Source organism: Manacus vitellinus, unplaced genomic scaffold, assembly GCF_001715985.3.
Source record: "Manacus vitellinus isolate BGI_N305 unplaced genomic scaffold, ASM171598v3 scaffold_10_pilon, whole genome shotgun sequence".
Lineage (NCBI taxonomy): Eukaryota > Metazoa > Chordata > Aves > Passeriformes > Pipridae > Manacus > Manacus vitellinus.
Window position 1 is genome coordinate 8,202,839 of NW_021938838.1, and position 22,423 is coordinate 8,225,261.

The 22,423-nt window shown below is 51.1% G+C and overlaps 1 protein-coding gene across 2 annotated transcripts in view; it reads left to right on the forward strand.

Annotated features, from left to right (window-relative positions):
- ACSF3 (acyl-CoA synthetase family member 3) overlaps positions 1–22,423 on the forward strand; it is a 56,784-nt gene that overhangs the window by 29,448 nt on the left and 4,913 nt on the right. For both annotated transcript variants that reach the window (XM_029964811.1, XM_029964808.1), the window contains exon 7: positions 4,823–4,949. In XM_029964811.1, coding sequence (XP_029820671.1) covers positions 4,823–4,949 — 127 coding nt within the window. The remainder of the gene's footprint in view (positions 1–4,822; positions 4,950–22,423) is intronic.

A 22,423-nucleotide genomic window follows, 5' to 3' on the forward strand; every position in this document is an offset into this window, starting at 1 on the left:
GTGCTCTGCAGCCCAACCCTGGAGTACAGAAGGGAGCTGGGTCAGTCCTTCAGTCTTTGTTATGTCATTTTCTGTGCTCTAGTACGTTAAAAAAACCCCAGCAAACACCAGAAAATAGTTACTTCTCTGGGAGAACTGCTAAAAGGACTCCATCATTTCCATAAACCTCACACATATAAATTATTGTCTTTATTAGTCACTTAAGGGCTCGGTTGCTTAATTATTTTGATCACAGTAATCATTTATTTACAAGATGGGGAAAAATGCCAAGCAATTCCAAGCCGAGCAGTGCATTCAGGCTGCGGCAGAGGAGGCAGGGCTGCAGAAACTTTTCCTTCCTCCCAAGTCTAAATGCTTTTCCTTCATGGAGTCACAAAGTCCCTTTTAAGGTCCCTTCTGAGAAATGATGCTCTGAACCACAGCCTGTGGTGCTCACCCAGGAAAAAAGTTCATCAAGGCCAAGTGCAGGGCCCTGCATGTGGATCGGGGCAAACCCAAGCACAAACACAAGCTGGGTAAGGAATGAATTGAGAGCAGCCCTGGGAGAAGGATTTGGGGGTGTTGGTGGAAGAGAAGCTCAACATGAGCCATCAGTGTGTAGTGGGACCCAGAAACCCACCTCCCCTCCCTGCCCTCAGCTGATCCCACAGCGTGGGCAGCAGATGAGGGGGGGACTCTGCCCCTCTGCCCTGCTCAGGTGAAATCCCACCTGCAGTGCTGCCTCCAGCTCTGGGGCCCAACATCAGAAGGACATGGAGCTGCTGGAGCAAGTCCAGAGGAGGCCATGGAGGTGCTCCAAGGGCTGGAATCCCTCTGCTCTGCTGGGGATGTTCACCAGGAGAAGAGAAGGCTCTGGGAAGACCTTAGAGCCTCTTCCAGTGCCTAAAGGGGCTCCAAGAGAGCTGGAGAGGGACTTTGGACAAGGGCCTGGAGTGACAGGACAAGGAGGAATGGCTTCCCAGTGCCAGAGGGCAGGGTTAAATGGGATATTGGGAAGAAATTCTACCCTGTGAGGGTGGTGAGGCCCTGGCACAGGTTGCCCAGAGAAGCTGTGGCTGCCCCATCCCTGGAAGTGTCCAAGGCCAGGTTGCATGGGGCTTGGAGCAACCTGATATAGTAGAAGGTGTCCCTGCCCATAGCAGGGGAGTTGGATCTAGAATAGCTTTAAGGTCCCTTCCAACCCAGCCCATTCCATGATAATGTGATTATTTGGAGGGGCAGGGGGAAGGAAGCATCTGGTAGAAATTATATGTGCCCCCTGAAACCTGCTGTTTGCAACCTGAAGATATTTGGGTTTTTTCCTAAAAGCTTGTCTTCTTCCCAGTTGTCAGCCCAATAACACGTTCCTACCTTCCCAACAAACCTCACCTTCCAGCTTTCTCACTGTGTCTCCCACATGTTTCTGCTTAGGAATCTGCCGTACCTCCCCTGCTTCCCAGAGGACGTGCTGCTCTGAGCCTCCCTCCATAAAAGCCCCTAATTCCATTAAAGTCCATTACAAGCTCCTCTCCCGCAGTTCCCGGAGGAATGTGGGGCAGAGACCGCAAGAAAACAAATGGGCACTTTGAACAAATCCCAGGGCCGTTTGCCAAGCGGGGATTCCCAGCTCTTTACAAACCGCCCTCCTAATAAAGAGATAAAATGGGAACGGGGAAAATATGCATTTTATAATCACCCAGATTTAGTCCTTCAAAGGATTTATTACAACCTTTTATTTTCATGCGTGGAAAATGGAATCTTATCTTGTGTGCCGGCTGGGCCGGCTCTGTTCTCCGGCTGGGTTTAGAGCAGGAAGCTCTCAGACAACAACCTCTAGGGCCACACTGTGCCTGGGTGTTAAAGTTGCTCAAATGCATTAAAATATGGTGCTGGGAGAGGGGGAGATCTGTGCAATCAGAAATCTGATGCTTCCAGCAGCTGCTTGTGCCGTTGAACTGGTGCCTCAACACCGGGAGCCGCCGAGATTTGAGGGAGAAAGGAAACAACCACCCCAGCCATGTGTTTCTAACCCTGCTCCCAGAGCCAGGTAGTGGGGTTTTAGCAGGGATCAGACACGAGGGGTTGTAGGAGATAAATGCCTTGAACCTTGAATTTTAATTTACACTGTTTGTGAGCTGGTTCACGTCCCCTCTGCCGCGCTGGGGAGCGGTGCCAGTGACATTCTGAGTTCAGCAAGCAAAATCCTATTAAGATAACGTCACGGCCTTTCTGTTTTACTGTTTGCAAGCCAGCCAAAACATCATTAAATTACACAACAGGGAGGTGCCTGCTGCCAAGGGGCTCTGCTCAAGATAAGATGTGGGTTGAGCCACTGCCAAAATTTGAGTTGATATGACAAGAAATTTGGAGCTGGTTCAAGGCTTGATTCATAGCAGACATCACAGAGTGCAGGTAAACATGGGGCAGGATTGGTCTCTTGGGCAGCTCAGCTGTGCAGGTATCTGGTTATCCGGCACCATGTGGTGCCTGGGTAGGATGGGGCTGAAGGGCTTTGTAGCAGCCAAATTTCCACCTGTTCTTGTGTTCAGCGCTGCCAAGAAGAAGCCAAAGCATGTCAGGATCTGTAGGTGAAGCTCAGGGAACCGGTTGCATGTTCTTACCTCTGTCACCCCCTCCCCAGCCCTTTTGGGAGAGTTGGAAGCAGCCCAAAAACTAGGACACTGCTCAGAGAAGTGCTTGTTTTGTGATGGCACAGCTGGACCAGCAGGAAAAGAGTGAGAAGACAGAGCTGCATCATAAAATTCCACCAGCCCTGAAACCAGCCTTGCTGGTCCCTCTGCATCACCCACCACAGCCCTGCCATACTTGCCCATGGAAGCTTCATGCCTGTTATGCCCTTTGTACCCTTTCTTGAGCCCTTTGTGCCCTTTTTGTGCCCTCTGTGCATCCTTGTCCCTTTTGCTGCTGCAGGTGCAGATTTTTCTCCTGGGCTCTCTTTGACTTCAGGTTTTTCTGTGCTGTCCTGCTCATGGATAGTCTGGACTTCAGGCTCCCTTTTTCAGAACCCCTGGGGAGAACTCACCCAGCACCACCCTCACCTTGCTGTCACTCAGTTCCTCATTGGAATTAACAACCTTTCTCTCCTGCAGCATCTTCCAGGCAGGGAGTTGATGCCCAGCCAGGGCTCTGGGAGCCCGAGTTATGTGTGCAGAGATCCTCATGTCACGCCATCCTCCAGGACAGGACATCAGGAAGAAATTACTTAAATATTATGCCTTAAAAAGCAGTTTTCTGAGCGTTTCCCATTAGAGAGGCTTTGTTTCCATCAAAGGCTGCAGAGATCCTGCCCTGCCCTGGGACTGCCTGATGCGCCAGTGCTGCTATTACTGTTTCCCTCGTGGCCCTGTTTCTGGCACTGCTGATTTTCGGGGTCCCAGATGTATCTTGTCCGTGTTGCAGCAGCTCAAGTGCAAAGTGGCTCGGAAAGTGGCAGAGAATTCCCGTTACTGAGCTGTTCTCCACAGACACATGGAGCAAGCACATCCCTCAGTGCCTTCCATCCCATGAGTGGCTTTGCACACCGTGGTAATGGCTTTGAACTGACAGAGAGTGGGTTTACATTGGGATATTGGGAAGAAATCGTTCCCTGTGAGGGTGGTAAGGTGCTGGCACGGGTTGCCCAGAGAAACTGTGGCTGCCCCATACCTGGAAGTGTTCCAGGCCAGGTTAGACAGGGCTTGGAGCAACCTGGTTTAGTGGAAGGTGTCCCTGCCTATGGCAGGGGGGGGAACAAGATGAGCTTTAAGGTCATTTCCCACCGAAACCATTCCATGATTCCATGATCTTCCCTGCAAAAAGTTTGAGTTTAACACGGTCCTACAAGTGCTCCAACATTTGTGCCTGTCCAGTTCCTGCTCCCTTGGCCTGTTGCATCCTTCTAATTGCCAAGTGATGTATGTGCAGGAGATGAGACATGGTGCCATGGCAGGCAAGTCTGTGACCTTCCTGCAATTCCCCAGTTTCCATAACAGCAGGATATTTGTTTTGTTGCCATAGAAAACCTGCCTGGGCAGGTTTGCAGGGGACCACGTTGTCACTACAACTGTTGCCTTCCAGTGAACCTAACAAGAGCTGTGTGTCTCCAAGCACAAATCAGATGGTGTTTCCTGCCACCTCCTCAGGAAAAAAATAACTGTTAGATTGACAGTTTTGGAAAGTGAAGGGTTTTGTCTGTCAACAGAGCAGGGAGCAGGGTGGCACAGGCATGAGAGCATGTCATGGGAGCACGAGAGCTGGGGTTGTTCAGCTTGGAGAAGAGAAGGCTCCAGAGCCCCTTCCAATGCCTAAAGGGGCTCCAAGACAGCTGGAGAGGGGCTTCGGACAAGGGCTTGAAGTGACAGGACAAGGGGAAATGGCTTCCCACTGCCAGAAGGCAGGGTTAGATGTGATAATTGGGAAGGAATTCTTCCCTGAGAAGGTGGTGAGGCCCTGGCACAGGTTGCCCAGAGAAGCTGTGGCTGCCCTATCCCTGGAAGTGTTTAAGGGGTCAGAAAGGACCATCTGTTTCCCAAGGTTATTTCCTTTATATTTGCACGTGAGAGCTCTCTCCCAGCACCTGGAAGGTATTGCCCTACCTGGACTGCAGTACCAGTCCTTGTTTTCATATGACACAGGTGTCTCTTTCCAGTGCTTTGGAGTATCAAAAGCACCTGCAGCCACCTGAGGAAAGAGGTCCTGCAAGTGGGCAGGGTGTGGTGGAGGTTGGTAAAGGCTAGAAGAGCACATGGTGTGGGTCCTGTGTTTCGGTCACCGCCCTGCTTCCCAAAATGTGGTGCTGGGGGACAGGTGATGGAGAGATACACTCACTGTGTGCCTGTCCTAGGTCACGCCAGGTCTGGAGGGACAAGAAGGGGAGCTGCTCGTGAAAGGACCCACTGTCTTCCGGGAGTACTGGAACCGACCCAAAGAAACTGCAGATGCCTTCACGCCTGATGGCTGGTTCAGAACAGGTACAGGGTGGCTTCCCACAGCACCTGGCAGAGGGGAGAGGGGTACAGCAGCTCTGGTTTGGCCCACAGGGTTCCCCAGCTTCTGGGGGGGTTGGGAATTGGGGGTGGCAGCCTGGAGTGCAAGCTGGATGTACTTCCAAATGCTGGGCTCAGGAATGGGCTTTACATATGTTGGCCAAAGTGAGTCAGCCAAGTAATGGGGGATGTTTGGGGTTCCTTGCTCCTAAGCATAAAATACTACTGCTTCATGTTTTCTGGGGTATTAAACTTTGCAAATGGGTGGGATTTACCTTATTTGCATGGGGACCGTGTCATAGGATCATAGAATCATTAACTACCAACTACAACAACTCCCTGACAGGGGGTTGTAGCAAGGTGGGAGGTCAGTGTCTTCTCCCAGTCAACCAGTGACAGGACAAGAGGAAATGGCCTCAAGTTGTGCCAGGGGAGGTTCAGGTTGGACATCAGGAGGAATTTCTTCCTGGAAAGGGTTGTCAGGCATTGGAAGGGGCTGCCCAGGGAGGTGATGGAGTCCCCATCCCTGGAGGCATCCAAGGAAGGACTGGACATGGCACTCAGTGCTTTGGGCTGGATGACAAGGTGGGGATTAATCACAGGTTGATCTCAATGGTCTTGCAGGTCTTTTTCAACCTCAGTGATTTTATGATTCTCTGATTCCATGATACCCACAGCTCTGACCTCCTCATTCCCCCCCTTTACTGTGCGTTAGCAGTGCCATTGTGTCAGGAGTCAAGCTGGATTTCTGATGCCTTCTGTGCAACCTTATTTATTGATGGTTCTTGAAGAAGCTGTAATTTATTATAATTGTTCTCCCAGAGCAGAGATCACTCTGCCAACCATGTCACCACGAGTCCCCATGCCAGGCGGGTACTGCGGGCTGGGACTGGAGCACCATCAGCCGACGCACGGGGTGCAGGGCAATCAGCTCTAAAAATTTTTTTAGTCAACACTCCTGATGAATATTTCAGCTGCAAAGGAATAGCGTGCATTAATTATTGCAAAGAGATGTCTTTAGGAGAAAATGATTTTGAAATTCAGTTTAATTTCATTGTAATGCGCCGCAAACAGGAAGGGAGTATGTGTGTTTAATTGGCTCTCGGGGGTAAGGCCGGGAAGATGGCATGCCTTTGTCACAGGCCATTAGTGATACAGACTGCATAATGAGGGACTACAATCAGCTCACAGCTGCCGGCTCCTACGGGGAGAGAATGATATTAAATAGAAATCAGTATAAATTAAACTTAACCCTTTCGCTAGCTGAGCAAAGCTCAGAGCTGGAAATAAGGGAGGGGAGTGGAGACAGGAGTGGGGGGTTCAGGATGGATCAGGGGGTGCTTGGCCAAGCCCCACCTGTCCAGGTGACCCCCCTGATGTCCCCTCTCCCTCAGACAGGAGGCTTGAACTCCCCTCCCCTTCCCGTCCCCCCCTCTGCCTTTCTTTCCTTTCATTCCCCTCCTCACCGCTTGCTCCGTCTCTCTTGTGGATATTGGGTCGATGTGGCTGTTTTTTTCCCAAGCCTCATTTAACCAGCAGTTCTGTGAATGAACCCTATTGCCCCTTCCTCTCCCTGCTCACCCCTGCTGCACTGGCAGCCTCTGGAGATCACTCAGAGGTGGCAAATGTCCCTGTGGTGGTAAAAAAAACACTTCAGGGAATAAAAGAGGTTGTGTCCCATCATAGCAACCAGATCTGGAGGGTGAAATACCCCTATTAAGCAGGGGTGGGTGACTTTGGAGCCAAAGACATACTGTCAGGATCCAAAAGAGGTGAATCCTGGCCACTTACAGGCTGTAACCTGCTGTATCTGCCACTTCCAGGTCATAGAGGTGATTTAAAGGTGAGTCTGAACACCAGCACATGGCACTCCCAGAACCCCAACAATGCCATTTCTGAATCCATACCAGCATTCTGCTCATGCCAGACTCTGGAGTGTGTCCCCACCAGTGACCTACAGGTCACCTAAAGCAGATGATGGGGTGATTGCAGGTGATGGCCAAGGCCCCACGGCTGGAGTTTCATGGTGTTATGGAATTATCTAACCCTGCCCTCTGGCAGTGGGAAGCCATTCCCCCTTATCCTGTCCCTCCAGGCCCTTGTCCAAAGTTCCTCCTTAGCTCTCTTGGAACCCCTTTAGGCACTGGAAAGGGCTCTAAGGTCTCCCTGGAGCCTTCTCTTCTCCAGGCTGGACACCCAGCTCTCCCAGCCTGTCTCCCCAGCAGAGGTTCTCCAGCCCCCAGAACACCTCCATGGCCTCCTCTGGACCTGCTCCAGTGGCTCCCCATCCTTCTTATCTTTGGGTTCCCAGTGTGCTGAATATAATCATTTTGAGGCTCTACCTGGGTGTCCATCCCCACAGTTACACACACAAAGCCAAGAGTTACCGGAGCTCATTCCCTCCTTTGGATATGTGATCGGAGTTAACTTTTTTCCAGAATGTGGAGGATCCAAAACAAAAAATAGCCAACACTTAATGGCAGCAGTCATTTTCCTGTCTGACTGACAGCTCCTTTATTAAAATCCCCTTTTCTCCCATTAAACTGCCTTCCTCAGGAAAATAACCTCATGTTAAGGATGGTCACTCCCTCCAGGGTAGGAGGAGAAAATAGCGATGCAGAGTCTGGCCACCAGCACTCCCACAATGTGCTCCTGCAGCTCCCTACTCCATTTCAAGGGAAATCTTCGGAAAACCAGGTGCTTAGTGCAACAACTGCAGACCTGTTTTCCCTCTGGGTGTGTGCGTGCTGTGCAGGAAGTTGGGCAGCCCTCCCTCTGCAAACCCACCCCCTTTGTGCCTCCAGCTAGAAAAGGAAAGGGAAAAAAGGGAAAAGCAGTGACTTTTTGATGAATTCAAGATTGTGGTTCCTTGGAAGAGCTTCTGAACTCCTGGTGTTGCAGGGGGGATGTGCTGTTGCTCTGCCCTCTTTATTCCCTGGGATTTGCACTGCTGTCTGCTGATCCCTCCATCTCTCATTTCCATCTGAGTGAATTTGATTATTTTTATTGTATTAATGCTGTTGACAGAGCTGCTTAGATCAAAGTCCCCTCCAGCCATTTCCAGGGAGACTGCTGGGTTTCCACCTGCTGTCATACATCCAAGTGGCACCGAGCCCTCGGAGACCGAGACGAGCCTAGAGGAAAGATGCCTCTGGCCGTCTGTCTCCTGTCCCTGCCGGACCCTCCCAGCTGTGCCCGCCCTGCCAGGTGAGAGGCAGCCTCCAAACACGCTTGTGTGCTGCTGAGCAGGAAGGAGGGAAGCAAAGAAGGAAGAAAGAAACTTTTTAGGATGAGGATTGTGTGGCCCTGGCACAGGTTGCCCAGAGAAGCTGTGGCTGCCCCATCCCTGGAAGCGTCCAAGGCCAGGTTGGATGGGGCTTGGAGCGACTTGGTGTAGTGGAAGGTGACCCTGCCCATGGCAGGGGATGAAACTGGATGAGCTTTAAGGTCCCTTCCAACCCAAACCATTCCATGATTCTATGAGCAAAATCAAACCCTGTGAGCTGGAGGAAAGCAGAGAACCACCAGCCTCCCTGGTCATCACATTCCCTGATGTTTATTCATCCATCCATCCGAGCGTTTCGATGCCAGTGCAGCTTAGGCTGTGGCACTGTCACATTGTATTATCCCTGCCCAGGAGGCAGCAAGTGGCTCTGGAGTCTTGAGGAAGGGGACAGAGGGTTTGGAAGTGTTGTGCCCAGGCACTGTCTATTTTCCCACGTTTTCCTGCCTGCACAGGGTGTTTTCCCCATAGGAATCTGTCAGTCCAGCGGAGTGCACCAGGCAGCGATGGGATCCAAGAGCAGCTTTCTCCCCGAGGGAAGGCCAGCTTCCATTCACATTTGCCCATACATCCAGAAAATTAGAATCTGGTGTATTCAGGGAGATTTATTTTCAATTACAGGTTAAAGCTGAGACATGAAATAGCACTGGGTATGAAAGTAGTGCATAAATCCTGCAACAAATCCATGTATCTCTGCTCCATATAATAAGATTTTATTGATTGCTATATTGTATCTGTCAGAATAAAACTCTCTTAATGCATGCATCAGGATGGGGAAGATAGAGAGCTTGGTGGGAGTGGAATCTGATTCAAGAATCAATGCACTTTGATTAATATGTTGTTAAGAAAGTAAGAGTTATTTAACTTGTTTGATGCACATTTCGAAATGATGACTCATATCTTTTAAGTTTCTTTCTTTAAGCTGCATTTAAAAAACCCCACAACCTTCATAGCTGTTTTTCACATTGTTAAGTCTTGGTTTGTCACTGAATTTTTGCTGGACCCTTTTACACAGGTCACAGACACCCCAGAATCCCATAATAAATCCTATGGCCCAAAACACTTTCTGTATACCTTTGTTGGAAGCTTTAGGGGGAGAACAGGGTGGATCTTGTGTCTCTTTATTCCTTCTGGATGTTCTGCAGTGAAAGGAGATCCAGGGAAAAGATTAAAAAAAAAAAGTTGTTTTTCCAGTATTATTACAAACGCAGGCACCAAGGCCAAGCCCTGGCTTAGCTGGGAACATCTCACGCAGCACTGAATGCCCAGCTTGCTCCAGAAATGGAACATGCTCTTGTTGCAGCTGTGAATTCCCAGTCAAGGGAAGGATCCCAGTGACTCAGATTGGTTCCAGGCACCTCTTTGTGTCTGTCCATCCTCTTCAGACAGAGATCTCCAGTCCACAACTGCCACCAGCTGCAAATCCTTGCCACTCCCAGGCTGGCTCTTTGAGATTCCATAGAATCATAGAATAGTTAGGGTTGGAAAGGACCTCTCAAGGTCATCAAGTCCAACCCCCAGCAAGACCAAAGCGTGAGCAGTGACTGAGGGAGCTGGGGATGTTCAGCCTCGAGAAAAGGAGGCTCAGTGGAGACCTCACTCTCTACAGCTCCCTGACAGGAGGGTGGAATAACAGATGGGATAAGAGGAAATGGTCTCAAGCTGTGCCAGGGGAAGTTTAGGTTGGATATTGGGAAAATTTCTTCATGGGAAGGGTGTAAAGCATTGAAACAGGCTGCCCAGGGTAGTGGTGGATTCACCATCCCTGCATGTGTGCTAAAAATTTGTGGATGTGGCACATGGGGACATGGTTAGTGGTGACCATGGTTCACTGGGCTGATGGTTGGACTCAGTAATCTTAAAGGTCTTTCCCAACTTTAACAATTCCATGAATTCCACCGCTTCTGATAGGAGAGGCAAAGCTTTCTGCTGTTTTCCAGCACAGAGAAATGTGGTGTAGGAAAGGCCCTGGGCAGGTATCCTTGGCCAGGCACAAACCATCCCTCCTCTGAGGCTGCTCCCCAAGGAGAAGGGGCAGGATGAACCCCTATCCCTCCAGCGCAGGCCTTTCCCAGCACTTGCCTGTCCCCAGGGACAAGCAGGTGTTTCCCTGCCAGGGAAATTGCTCACATCCGTGGGTGGAGCACAGACACCTGAAAGAGAAAACACTTGAGCCTGATCAAGGCAGATTATAAATAGAAATGCATCTAATTAGCATCCTAATCTGCAGGTTTTCTGTTTGTTTGCAGTGGCTTTCCTAGGCACAAATCCAGCTAATGCAAATTCTATTTTTAAAGGAATGATTCCTTAATTGTAATGTGTTGAAATGATGTGAGTTACTGGTGTGGTGATCCCACTGGCTGGAGCGTGGGCTCCTCCCTGGAGGATCTTCTTGTGGACTCTGTCAGAGATAAGCTTGTGAGTGAGGCAGGATGGCAGCACTCACCTCTTCCTTTGTGAGCAGCTCAGAGCTTGGACCCATCTTCCCATAAATGATGTGAAAGAACATCCCCAAAAATGCCAGGTGGACCCCAAACACAGCTCCATGTGCTGGTGTAGGAAGGATATCTAACTGGATATCCATGGGGCAGGAGCAGAAACCAGACCAGCTGTGTGCTGGACTCACATCTCCACCCAGCCCTCATTTAAGAGCTGTTCCTAGAAATAAAAATATAAAGGTGGAATGGTTTCTGATACAACAGCCTTTATCGCCTCCAAATGTTCCTTACGCACTTTGAACACTTTGCTTTCTGCCTCAGTATTTATTCCTTCTCCTTGAGGATTCAATATTTCCAGGTTTGCCCAACAGCTGGAATTCTAGGGGTCATCAGGACATGGAAGGGTGGAATGAGATGAGTTTTAAGGTCCCTTCTAACCCAAACCTTTCCATGATTCCCTGATTTTGTGATTCCATTTCCTTGACTGCTCATGAAGCTGATGTTTTCAGCAGTTCAGAGTGACTTGGGATTTTTGTAGCTGTAAATGAGAGCAGCTTTTGGCACAGAATTTGTTTACTCTCTGAAGTTCTACTCTCGTCGTATCAAACATCTCGGATGCCAACCCTTTACTTCTTTGAGAGCCTCTGCCACACTGAGTCTGGTTTCCAGAGGCATGGAGCAATTGCTCCCCAGCTGAGAGCCGGTGGGAACAGCAGGCACCTGCACCTCCAAAGTCCAGGCTCTTTTCTCTCACTCTGCTTTCACCTCTCAAGCTGTGCTATGACAGCGCTGCTCTCGCAGCCTGAAGGCAGAGAGGCTGGAATGAGCCCCTGACTGCTGGGAGTGGTTCTTCCCATCTCATCCCAGGGATTTAGGAAGAAATTCTTCCCTGTGAGGGTGGTGAGGCCCTGGTACAGGTTGCCCAGAAAAGCTGTGGCTACCCCATCCCTGGAAGTGTCCAGGGCCAGATTGGACGGGGCTTGGAGCAACCTGGTGGAGTAGAAGGTGGTGCCTGTCCTTCCTTGGGTGGAGATGGTGGGTGTCCTGACACTTCCCTGTCACCAGAGGTGTCCAGCTCAGGAGGAAATTGGTTGAAAATAGATCTTCTTTCTGGCTTTGGTTTCATAGAATCACAGAATGGTTTGGGTTGAAAGGGACCTTAAAGATCATCTCATTCCAACCCCCAAGCCAGTGCCCTGGTTTCCTTCCTTCCTGGAAGGAAGGAGAGCGAGGGATCACTTTTATCAGGCATGATCCAAGACGTGCTGAGGTTTTGTTGGGTCCTGGGCTGGTATTAGTGCTTGAAGATGAGCTGAACGTCTCTGCCTTTTGAGAAGCTCTTTACTTTTCCCTCTGGGTTTCACTCAAGACAATTGAGAACATATTTACTCACGACTAATGCTATTGTACTGTAAGCAAAAGTATTGGCTTCTGTATATTCAGGCAAACAATTTAAGGCAGAAATCTGTCCTCACGTCCCACCAGTGCCTCTGCCAACACTCTCTCAACATTATCCTGCTTTATTTAATCATTTGTCTCACCAGAGCCTGGGACAGGTCACTGCATGGACAAGAGCTCTCTTTAGCTAAGGTGTGATCAATCCCTCAGTGGTCACAGAATCATAGAATGTTCTGAGTTGGAAGGGACCCACAAGGATCACCAAGTCTAGCTCTTAAGTGAATGACCCATGTGGGGCTCAAACCCACAAACTTGGCCTTATTAGCACCATACTGTAACCAACTGAGCCAATCTCAGAGAGCAGAGGGGTTTGCTCTAATATTTTTATTACCACCATTATTATTTTTGGTTACCACACTCTTCAAAGCTCCACCAGCCGCGTTCAGCTGTGCAGCCACACCTTGGAGCATTGACTTATTTATTACTCTTTGAGTTTTCTTTTTCATCTCGTTGTCTGCAGGGATTTCCATAAATATTTAAATGCTAATGTGAAAAAAAGAAATGTTTTTCATTTTTACTTACCCATTTTCTTTTCTGGCTGCTCCTCTGGGCAAACCCATCTGCGGTAATTTGGGCTGAGGAAGGGGGGGGGTTCCTGCTCAGCCTACTTGTGTCATATCAGTCACCCATGAGCTCCTGCTAATGAGGAGTGAACCTACAAAGTCTTGGCTGCCTGGTTTGCAGAAACCTTCAAAGGTTTGCCTGGTTTATCCGCTGTTTTCCATCAGAGCAGTGTGGCCCCCTTGGAGTGGGACGTGCAGCCAGGGGAGGCTTCATCTGCTCATATCCTTCAGCTCTCGGGGCTTGGAGAGGCTCCTGGTCATACTGAGATGAAGAAATGAGATAAAGCTGAGGAGCAGCACCTCTGCCAAGGGCAGGCAGGACATGGGGTGCTGCCAGACTTGGCCAAGGCTAAGTTTCCATTTGGTGCTGTCCTCTCCTGGCTGGACACCAGCACCGAGGACTTTGCTGGCATATGTCACATAAGGGTGTCCATTGCCAAGGCTGGAGCAGGGACCATCTGCAGCAACCCTTGAGGCCCAAAACAACAGTACAGAGATGGGCCTTTGTATTTGGTAGCCAACACCTGCTGCCCAGTGGGACATGCTGGGAAGCCTGACTTGCAGTGGGTGGTAGAAGGGGTGGGATGTGGATGGGTTGCAGTGGGTGGGGCTTTCCAAGCGCCCTGAAGTGTCTGCAGGTGAAGCTGATGCTGCTGTCTCTGCTCATCAGTGGGGTTGAAGCTGTCAGCACCCTGCCAGCCCTGCACCACCATTACGCCAACCTCACACCAGCCCTTTGCACCCTCAGGGGGGTTCTGTGTGCAGTTGTGGTGCACGACAGTGACACAGAAGGGCAATGGCTAAATGCTGTCTTGCCTTCTTCCCTGTACTTGGAGAAGGAGAAAAGTCCTCTTGGGAGCAGGGAAATGAGCCCACTCACAGTGGCCAGATCAGGGTTGTGGAGGGGGAGTTTGGATGGCAATGGAAATATGATGTGCAGACAAGCCAAGATGGTCAGCGAGCATCACTGTGACTTCTCCCCCTGCCTGAGAGGTGCAATAAATTTGAGGAACCTTTGGAAAATACAAATGAGGGGAAGGAATCACTGATAGATCAACCAAGACAAGGGGTAGCTGCACTCCTGGGCTGCCCAGCAGCAGGTCCCCAATCCCCCTGTCCCCTGGCTGGAAGCAGAGTGGGGGAGAGCACAGCTCAGGGTTACTGGCTTGAATTACACTTGTCTTACCTGCTGCTTTCATGTCCCAGGTACCTGGAGATGCTGCCAGCGTTCCTGGCACCCCTCCATCTCCTGCTCTGCCGGTGCAACCACCCAGCATGGGGTGCAGTGCCTTATTAGCCCAGCTCTTTGTGAGATGCCCTTGAGTGATTTATTTTTTTTCCAGGTGTAAATGCCAGGGGAGGCTGTTCCAGTGCTTCCCATTCTTTCATCTCGGCAGGGTTTTGCCCTTTCTCCCAGCGTGGCTCTGACAGCAGGCTCAGCGCTGCTGCCTCTGGAATACAAAGTTCCCTGTTACAGAACATGACAGGAATTCATTCCAGGCTGGGGCACTTTTTTTATTCTGATTTTCTTTTTTCCTCATGCTGGATGCTCCAGGGCTCTCTGGAGAAGTTTTGAGAGTGGGGAGTCAGTTGTTTAACCCTTTTCTCCTGGGAGCAGACAGCTCTCAGCAGACCCAGTGCCTCTCACAGATCAATCAAGAATCTCCTGAGTTGTAGGGAACCCACATGGATCATCCAGTCCAACTTCTGGCCCTGCACAGGACACCCACCATGGCCCTGAGAGCGTTGTCCAAATGCTCTTTGAGCTCTGGCAGCCTTGAGGCTGTGACCACTGTCCTGGGAAGCCTGGTCAGTGCCTGACCACCCCCTGGGGGAAGAACCTTTTTCTAATCTCTATCCTAACCCTCACCTGACTCAGCTTCATATGGATAGGTGGAAAGGACTGCAAAGCATGGTGCAATTCCCACTCCCTGCCCAAATCCAGAGCAAGGACCCAACACACAGAGGCATCTGCATTCCTCTATCCCTCAGCAGCAGTCACGAGGGCAGTTGGAGGGTTTGTCCCCCCCTTGCTGAGCACACAGCACGTGCATTAGTGCTGATGGGAATCAGGGAGCACAGGGAGAGCCGAGGATGCCCCTGAGCTACAAATCTACTTGGCAATTTTATTATGTAAATAAATGGTGCTGCACATCCACCTGCTGCCGCCGCCGCTCCCGGGGCTGTTCGTGGCAAGGTGCGTAAACAAACAGCGATTCCCTTCTAATAGATTTATTTCCTTTCTCGTGAGCCATTAAATTACCTCCAGATTTCACACGGGGAGAAATCTGTAACAGCAGCAAAATCTTGCTCTGCCTCGGTGGCCAGTGGCCTGCAAAGTGTGACAGCCACAAATTGCAGACACCTATTGTTGTTTTGGGGGGAGGCGTGGGAGCAGACAGTGCCATCCTGGGGATAACCCTGACTCTGGATCCTCCATCCTTGATTCCTGCACAGCCCATGTTTGGAGAGCAGGAGTTCTCCAGACCAGAGCAGGAAGGGCTCTTCCCTTCCAGGAGAGTGAGGCAGAGCTTGCTCTGGACCTGGAGGAGACTCTGGGATGGGGCTTCATAAAATCTCAGAATGGTTTGGGTTCGAAGGGACCTTAAATCTCATCTCGTTCCATCCCCTGCCATGGGCAGGGACACCTTCCACTAGCCCAGGTTGCTCCACGCCCCGTCCAACCTGGCCTTGAACACTTCCAGGGATGGGGCAGCCACAGCTACTGTGGGAATTCCATTCCAGCCCTTCACCACCCTCACAGGGAGGAATTTCTTCCCAAAATCCCCATTGGGAATTTCTTCCCAAATCTCCCCATTTTCAGTGGGAAGCCATTCCCCCTTGTTCTGTCCCTCCAGGTCCTTGTCCAAAGTCCCTCTCCAGCTCTCTTGGAGCCCCTTTAGATACTGGAAGGGGCTCTAAGGTCTCTTCTCCAGGTGAACACCCCCAGTTCTCCTGACCTGTCTCTAGTGCAGAGGATCTCCAGCCTTGGAGCATCTCTGTGGTCTCCTCTGGACTCACTCCAACAGCTCCATGTCCTTGTATTGTGGACCCCAGATGGAACCTGCATGCAGAGCAGCAGCTCCATGCTGAGCTCACCTGCCAGTTCCAAGCTCAGGGATATATCTCAGGGTGCAGCTGCTGAACCCTCTCCTCCCTCCCACTCCCAGGCCCCACTGGAGGATTTTGGCAGAGGATTGTAGTGCTGCTGCCAGCAAGAGCTGCCGGTGCCAGGATAGCAGCTGGATCAAGGAGTGTTGTGCCAGCCTTTCTCCCAGTGCCAGTGGCTCTACTGGGCAGGGCTGGGACATGGGGAAGGGCTTTATCCTGGACCCATGGATTGAGCAGCAGCCCTGGGAGCTGCTGGGGAGATGGTTTCCTCATGAATAATTGGTGTGGTATTAATATACATGTGTTTTTTTGAGGAAGTTTCAAAGTCTCCCCCTCAGGAGCCTTTGATGCTTTATTAATGATCATGGCACACACAGAGCCCTCAAAGCACCACAGCAGGAGCAGAGCTTTGGAGCAGCCCCATTATTTTTGGGCAGTGCCTTCCATGATCCCAGGGAAGGCATTTGCTGGTCCAAGTGACCAGGTGAGGGTAGGTGGACTCAAGAAGCCCCAAAAGAGCCTCTCCATGGCTGTGACACACTCCAAAGGCAGCAGCAAGTTGGACTTTGGGAGCCTGACAGGTCTCACTGTCATTGTCTGTGCAGGGTGGAAAAGGTGTGAACTAGCGGGAGTTCAAGATTTCAGATGGATTGGGATTAACAGGAACTTTCTCAGGTCCCCTTGTAACTCACAGAGGATCCAATAACCTACAGAAAGGATAAAATCAGAGGTTTGCTCCAGTGAGGAGCTAACTCCCTGATCAGGAGTTGGACTCAATGATCCTTGTGGAGTCCTTTCGACTTAGGATATTCCATGATTCTATGATTAACTTTGGTGCCGACAGGCTGCTGGAGGACCACAGGGTTTTCCTGCCACCTTTCCCTGCTGAAGCATTTGGGGACACGAGACAGCAGTGGGGAAGGAAGTGGGAAGCAAGGCTGGGATTGCAGCCTAGTTTCAGGGAATGTGGGTGCTGAAGTGTTGAAGTGGATGGGGGTGAAGGGGAAGAGGAGAGGAGTCTTCGGGCAGGTGACCCGTGGGAGCTGGGACACACGCCGGCACAAGGAGCCAAAATCCAGACTTCCACAAGTCTAATTACCGTTAATTAGCTACAATTAGTGCTCGTGACCTCTGCTCGTAGCCAAGATGGCTGAGAGCAGGTACAAACGTTCCTCACTTCCATGCAATAAATCAAGGTAAAGTTGGGCTGTTATTCAGCCTATCATTTAGCATTTCATTAAATAGATATGTACACATACATCATCGCTGCTGAGGAGGTGTCAATCCCCCTCAGGAGCACGGATGCCTCCAATCAATCCCAGCAGTGCAGGAGAGACTCTGGATTGCTGTGTGTTGCATCTTCACAAGTGTCCATCAGGTGCTGGTAACTCCTCAGTGGTTAAAAGCCCAGTTTTCAACCAGAGAGTTACTCATAGTGATGGTAAGTGATGAGAACAATCTGGAAGGTCCGTGTTGGAGCCAGCATGCAGCTTCAGCTGGGTCCTGCTTTGCTGCAGCATCTACTCCTATCTTTTTTCCCAAGGGACAAGCAACAGAACAAGAGAAAATGGCCTAAAGTTGCACCAGGGAAGGTTTAGGTTGGAACATTGGGAAAATTTCTTCACCGAAAGGCTTGTCCAAGCCTGGCACAGGTTATCCAGTGCGGTGGTGGAGTCCCCATCCTTGGAAGGATTTAAAAGCCATGTGGATGTGACACCTGGGGACATGGTTTATTGGTGGCTTGGCAGTGCTGAGGTAATGGATGGACTCGATGGTCTTAAGGGTCTTTTCCAACCTAAACAATTCCCTGATTCCCTGTCTTCTATTGGCAGTAGATTCCCACGGCGCACTCAGAGGAGGACTCAGTCTCCTGCAGCTCCAGGGCTTTGTGGTTGGGCTGCCCCAGGGCTAATGGGAGCAGCCCCAATTTGCCTGTGTGGCACCACACGTTCAGTGCCCTCCCTCTCCCAGTGCTCCATAAATAAATTCCCCTAGTCCATCCCAGCACACTGTATCAATCTTGTTTAATAGACTGGAAAGCTTATTGCATGGCAGCGGGTCGCAAGGAATGTCGAGGTGATGGATTGCGCCTTCCCGGAGTCGAGCGTCGTTGATATATAATGAAATATTTATGATTTATTCCAGCTAATAAACTGGAGTGAAGTGTGTGATGTATGTGAGCAGATGGGGGATCTATGGATGCAGTTTCATGGCATGGGGGGAGGGAAAGGCTGAAAACCGTAACGGAGACGCATCGCTCAGCTGCCCATCCCTCAGCCCATCCCGATCGGCACTTGGCCACAGAGGGGACGGATTATCTAATTCCTATGAACAGCCTTTAGCACTTTATAATCATTTATCCACCCCACATGGCTTTTCTCCAGCAGAGGAGCCTCTGGGAATGGGAAGAAACCATTTCTTTGAGTGTTGGGCTTGGTTTGGGAGCTGCACAGGGAGCTTGTGCTGCACAGGGATAGGAAGAGAGGCAGAGTGGCCACAGGAATGTCACTGCTGAGCCACACTCAGCAGCTTCCCAGCCCCACTGTGTCTGTTACCTGCAAAAATTAGTTTCCATTGATTTAGGAGGGTGATGAGACGCTGAACTGCCCTGGAAAGAGCAGGGAAACCTGAAAGCACTGGAGAGACGTGATGGGCACATGGAGCTAATGACTGCAGGGGGATTCCAAAGCTTGGCAAGGAGCATTTCTGTGGTCTGCTCCTGGACCTGATCCTCAGGAGGATAGAGGAGGACCTGCCTGCCAGCTGTGGCCCCACAGCTGCCTTTGAGTGGTCAAGGTGACCATCACAAGCCCCGACTGGGCCCCTGTGTGCCCCAATCCAGCTGGGGTTGGAGACTCACTCCCACAAAACCCTCACCAGGTAAATGAGGTTTGAGCTCCTGGATTTTGGCTCTGCTCTCCGAAGTGGTGAGGATCAGGATCAGGGCTCAGGCTTTTCATCACCTGCCCAGGCTGTTGGAGCAATCCTGCCTGAAAAATAAATCATTTTAATCACTGAGGTGTGTCTCTTTGCCAGAGGGTGAGCTCTGCTTCAGCCTGGGATGGACCAGGAGCATCAATAACCATTTTAGGGAAGCAGGAGGCAGGCAGGAGTTAATCCCAGGGTAGAGCAGAGATGCAGAACCTCCTGCCCACTGCTCCGTGGTGTGCAAGGCCACTTCTCATCCCACCGAGGCCGTTCGCATCCCACCAGCTGTTCCCATTTCTGCCTAATTAGCCTCTGGATCAGTGTGCTTGGAGATCCTTGGCTGAAAGGCACCAGAGAAGGGCAAAGACTGATTATTCTGACTGCCTCCCTTCAAGCTTCCCAGGGGTTTTCCAGCTGGGAGCCTGCTGGTCCCCCTGACACAGTTCCCCTGACACACTGGCTTGGTGAGCAATTTCAGGTGCAGAGGAATGCAGGAGGGTGAGCACCTTGCTCCAGCTCTTCTCTGTGGAAATGAGGGATCATCATGGCAGGAGAACAGCTGACAGCAGGGAATTCCTCCTGGATTTTGAGGGAAAAAACCTTAAAGGCTCCCAAAAGAGCATGGTGCACTGTGTGATCTGAAGGAGCTCTGTTGGCTGTCCCCTGCCCTGTCTATGGGTGGCACAGGGTGACCGCCCCCAAAGGAGCTGCCATACAGATCTCCTCTGTGTCCCTGTAGGTCAGAGTCACCTCAAAAAGTGGCTGTGAGACATTCCTGCTCTCCATTCCCACTCTCTGAGGAGAACTAGGCTGAGCTCTGCATGGAGTATTTGAAAGCCAAGACTTTGCAAAAATCAGGAGTGATTCATTAGCACCAAAAGGTCTAATTAATATTTGAAAGTGCTCAAACCACATCCTGCTGCTGGCAGGGAAGAGCCCACCAGCATCCCCAGCACCACTCCGGCCCCTGGAGCTCCTGAGGAGAACATTAACAGCCTCTGGAGCAGGAGGGTGAAATAATCAACGAATTAATTTCCCTTTCGAAGGCGAATTTTGCTGTTTCTTGGTATTTTCTGCTGTGCAGTACTTGGTCTGTTGGAGTTATGACAGGAGTGGGGAGACATCCAGAGATCCTGTGAGGTGTCCTGGGGGGATGGAGCTGTGAGTGTCCCAGCAGTCTGGTCCTTCAGAGGCCACATCCTGCAGCTGGATGAGGTTTGATAACATACAAAGCCAAGCTTTCCTCTCTGACTCCACATTTGTACCCGGTGCTGTTTCCAATGCCCCCAGTGTGCTTTCAATGCCTCCTCTGTTCTTCCAACACAGTGTTCATGCACGCCCTGGTTCTATCTTCATTTTTGAAGTGATGGCTGGTGCTGGTCTGAGCCCAGACTGTCCTCACCATGCTCCCAGTGCCTGAGTGAGACCCAGCAAAAGGCTGTGCCTGAGGTTGGACCCAAATCCATGGCACTGGCATCTCTTTCCTTCTGCTTTTCCCCACCGCTGATGCGCACACGAGCTGCTGCGTGCTGAGTGTTCCCGGTGCTGGGTCTGCCCAGCAACACAGCCAGGAAGGTCCTGAGGGAGTCTGTCACATTGCAGCTGTAAACAGCCAAATCCACTGGGATTGATGCTCCTGGGCCAGGCTGTGCTCAAGGTGTTGGACTATGTGGGTTTGGTTTGCAAACCTTGGAGCGCGGATCCTCAGGTGTCCACACTGTCCTGCCTCCCATCTGCTGGGGTGGAGCTGCCTGGGAAACACCTGCCATGTCCCTTCTGGGAGCTCCAAACACAAAGGAATAGGTGTATAAACAATGTGGGATGGGGAAACACCTCCCAGAAGCCAGGAAAGGCTGTGTGACAGTTTGCAGATCAGCGCGGCGCCGCGTTGCTCCCAGGTCAGCTCCGTGCGCCAGATCTCGGCTCGCACGTCGCTGCCACTCTGTCACTGCCACAAAGCTGGTGACACGTGTTACCAAACAGTCTTCCAGGTTTCCGAGTAACATCTGTCCCTGGGGAGCAGGGACAGTGTGCCTGGGATGGGCTCCTCCTGGGGTGCCAACCTCTCCTCAGCAGCCATGTGTAGGGCTGAGGTCTTGGATTAATGTGCCAGACCCGTGTGCCAGACCCATGTCAAGGGCAACACTACCCCTGTTCATTTAGTTTTTCCAGCAGATCCTAAGACATTCCCAGATCTCCATCTAGAGCGGGTTGAAGTCACTGTTCCTCATGGTTTACATAAAAAGTCTTTTTTTTAATGCATATTTCAGCTATCTCAGAGCTCTCTGGAGCCACTCAGCATTTCAGTTCTCCAGCCAAAGTGTTCTTTTGGCTAATAAATGGTTCAAATATTTGCTCAGGACACCTTTGATGTGGGTGTTTGTGCCGTGTTTGCCAGGAACAAGCTGCCCCATGGGCGAGGGTGTTGGCACAGGAGCTCTAGGGAGGGTTTGATCCTGTAGTTCAGCTCAAGGAGCAAAGAGGCTCTTGTTTCCTCTGTCCTGTGAAGCAGCTCTGGCAGTGTGTTGGTCACTGGTAGCTCTCTCCACTCTCTGAAGGAGGTGCTCAAAATACAGCCCATCATGGCAGAGTCACAAGGGCCCTTTTGTCCTTGGAAGGAGGATTTTGCAACTTGAAGAACCTCATTGCAGAAATCTTTGCAGTTTGACTTGGGAAATGTTGGTCTCCATTGCACGTCTCCTTCTGCATCTCCATGTGTGGGTGGTGAGGCCCTGGCACAGGCTGCCCAGAGAAGCTGTGGCTGCCCCATCCCTGGAAGTGTCCAAGGCCAGGTTGGACAGGGCATGGAGCAACCTGGTCTAGTGGAAAGTGTCCCTGCCCATGGCAGGGGGTGGGACGAGATGAGCTTACGGTCCCTTCCCACCCAAACCATTCCATGATTCTATGATTTTGTGTATATAAATATATATATAATTGCCTGAAACTCCAGCAAAGGGCAGCCTGTTCAATATGCAGCTCAGCAGAGCCTTTAACATTTCACAGAACAGATGCCCACTGAGCATCTTGAAACAGATCCAAAGGTAGCAGTGACGGCTGCTGTCAGGGAAACAATAATCCCACGGCCTTGATGCAGCTCCGACATGGAGCCACTTGCCACGGAGTTCTGCTGCCGGTGGCTTTGTGGGATGAAAGGAGCCAGTTGGAAGTGGCCCAGGCAGGCAGAGGTGGGGTGTCAGACACCGTCATCTTCTCATCAGCCAAAATTCCCTTCCCTGCACAGCTGGCTGCGAGGAGGGAAGTGCTGGTTGTGGCTCCAAGCAGCAGGAGGAATCTGAGCACGGGCATGGTGTCCTGACCCTGCTCTTGTATGCTGCGGTGATCCCTGTACTGGAGGGCAGAGGAGGGAAAGGCTTAGGATGGAGAGGGAGTGAGGCATTACTGGAGTCCAGCATCCCCCAGCTGATGCCCGACATCAGTCTTGCTGAAACCAGAGCAGGACTGGGAGCTCCAGAGACAGGATGGGCAGGAGCAGGATCACACAGGTGCAGACCCCACTGTTGGGTGAACTCCGTCCATCACATCCCTCCCGTCCCTGTGCCAGTGCACTGGGTACTCCCTGGAGACACCCAGAAGCCAGCTGGAAAGGAAGATAGGTAGGAATGTGGTTGGGAAAGTGGTGCTATCTCATGGGCAGAGAGCTCCATTCCCTGCTCAGAA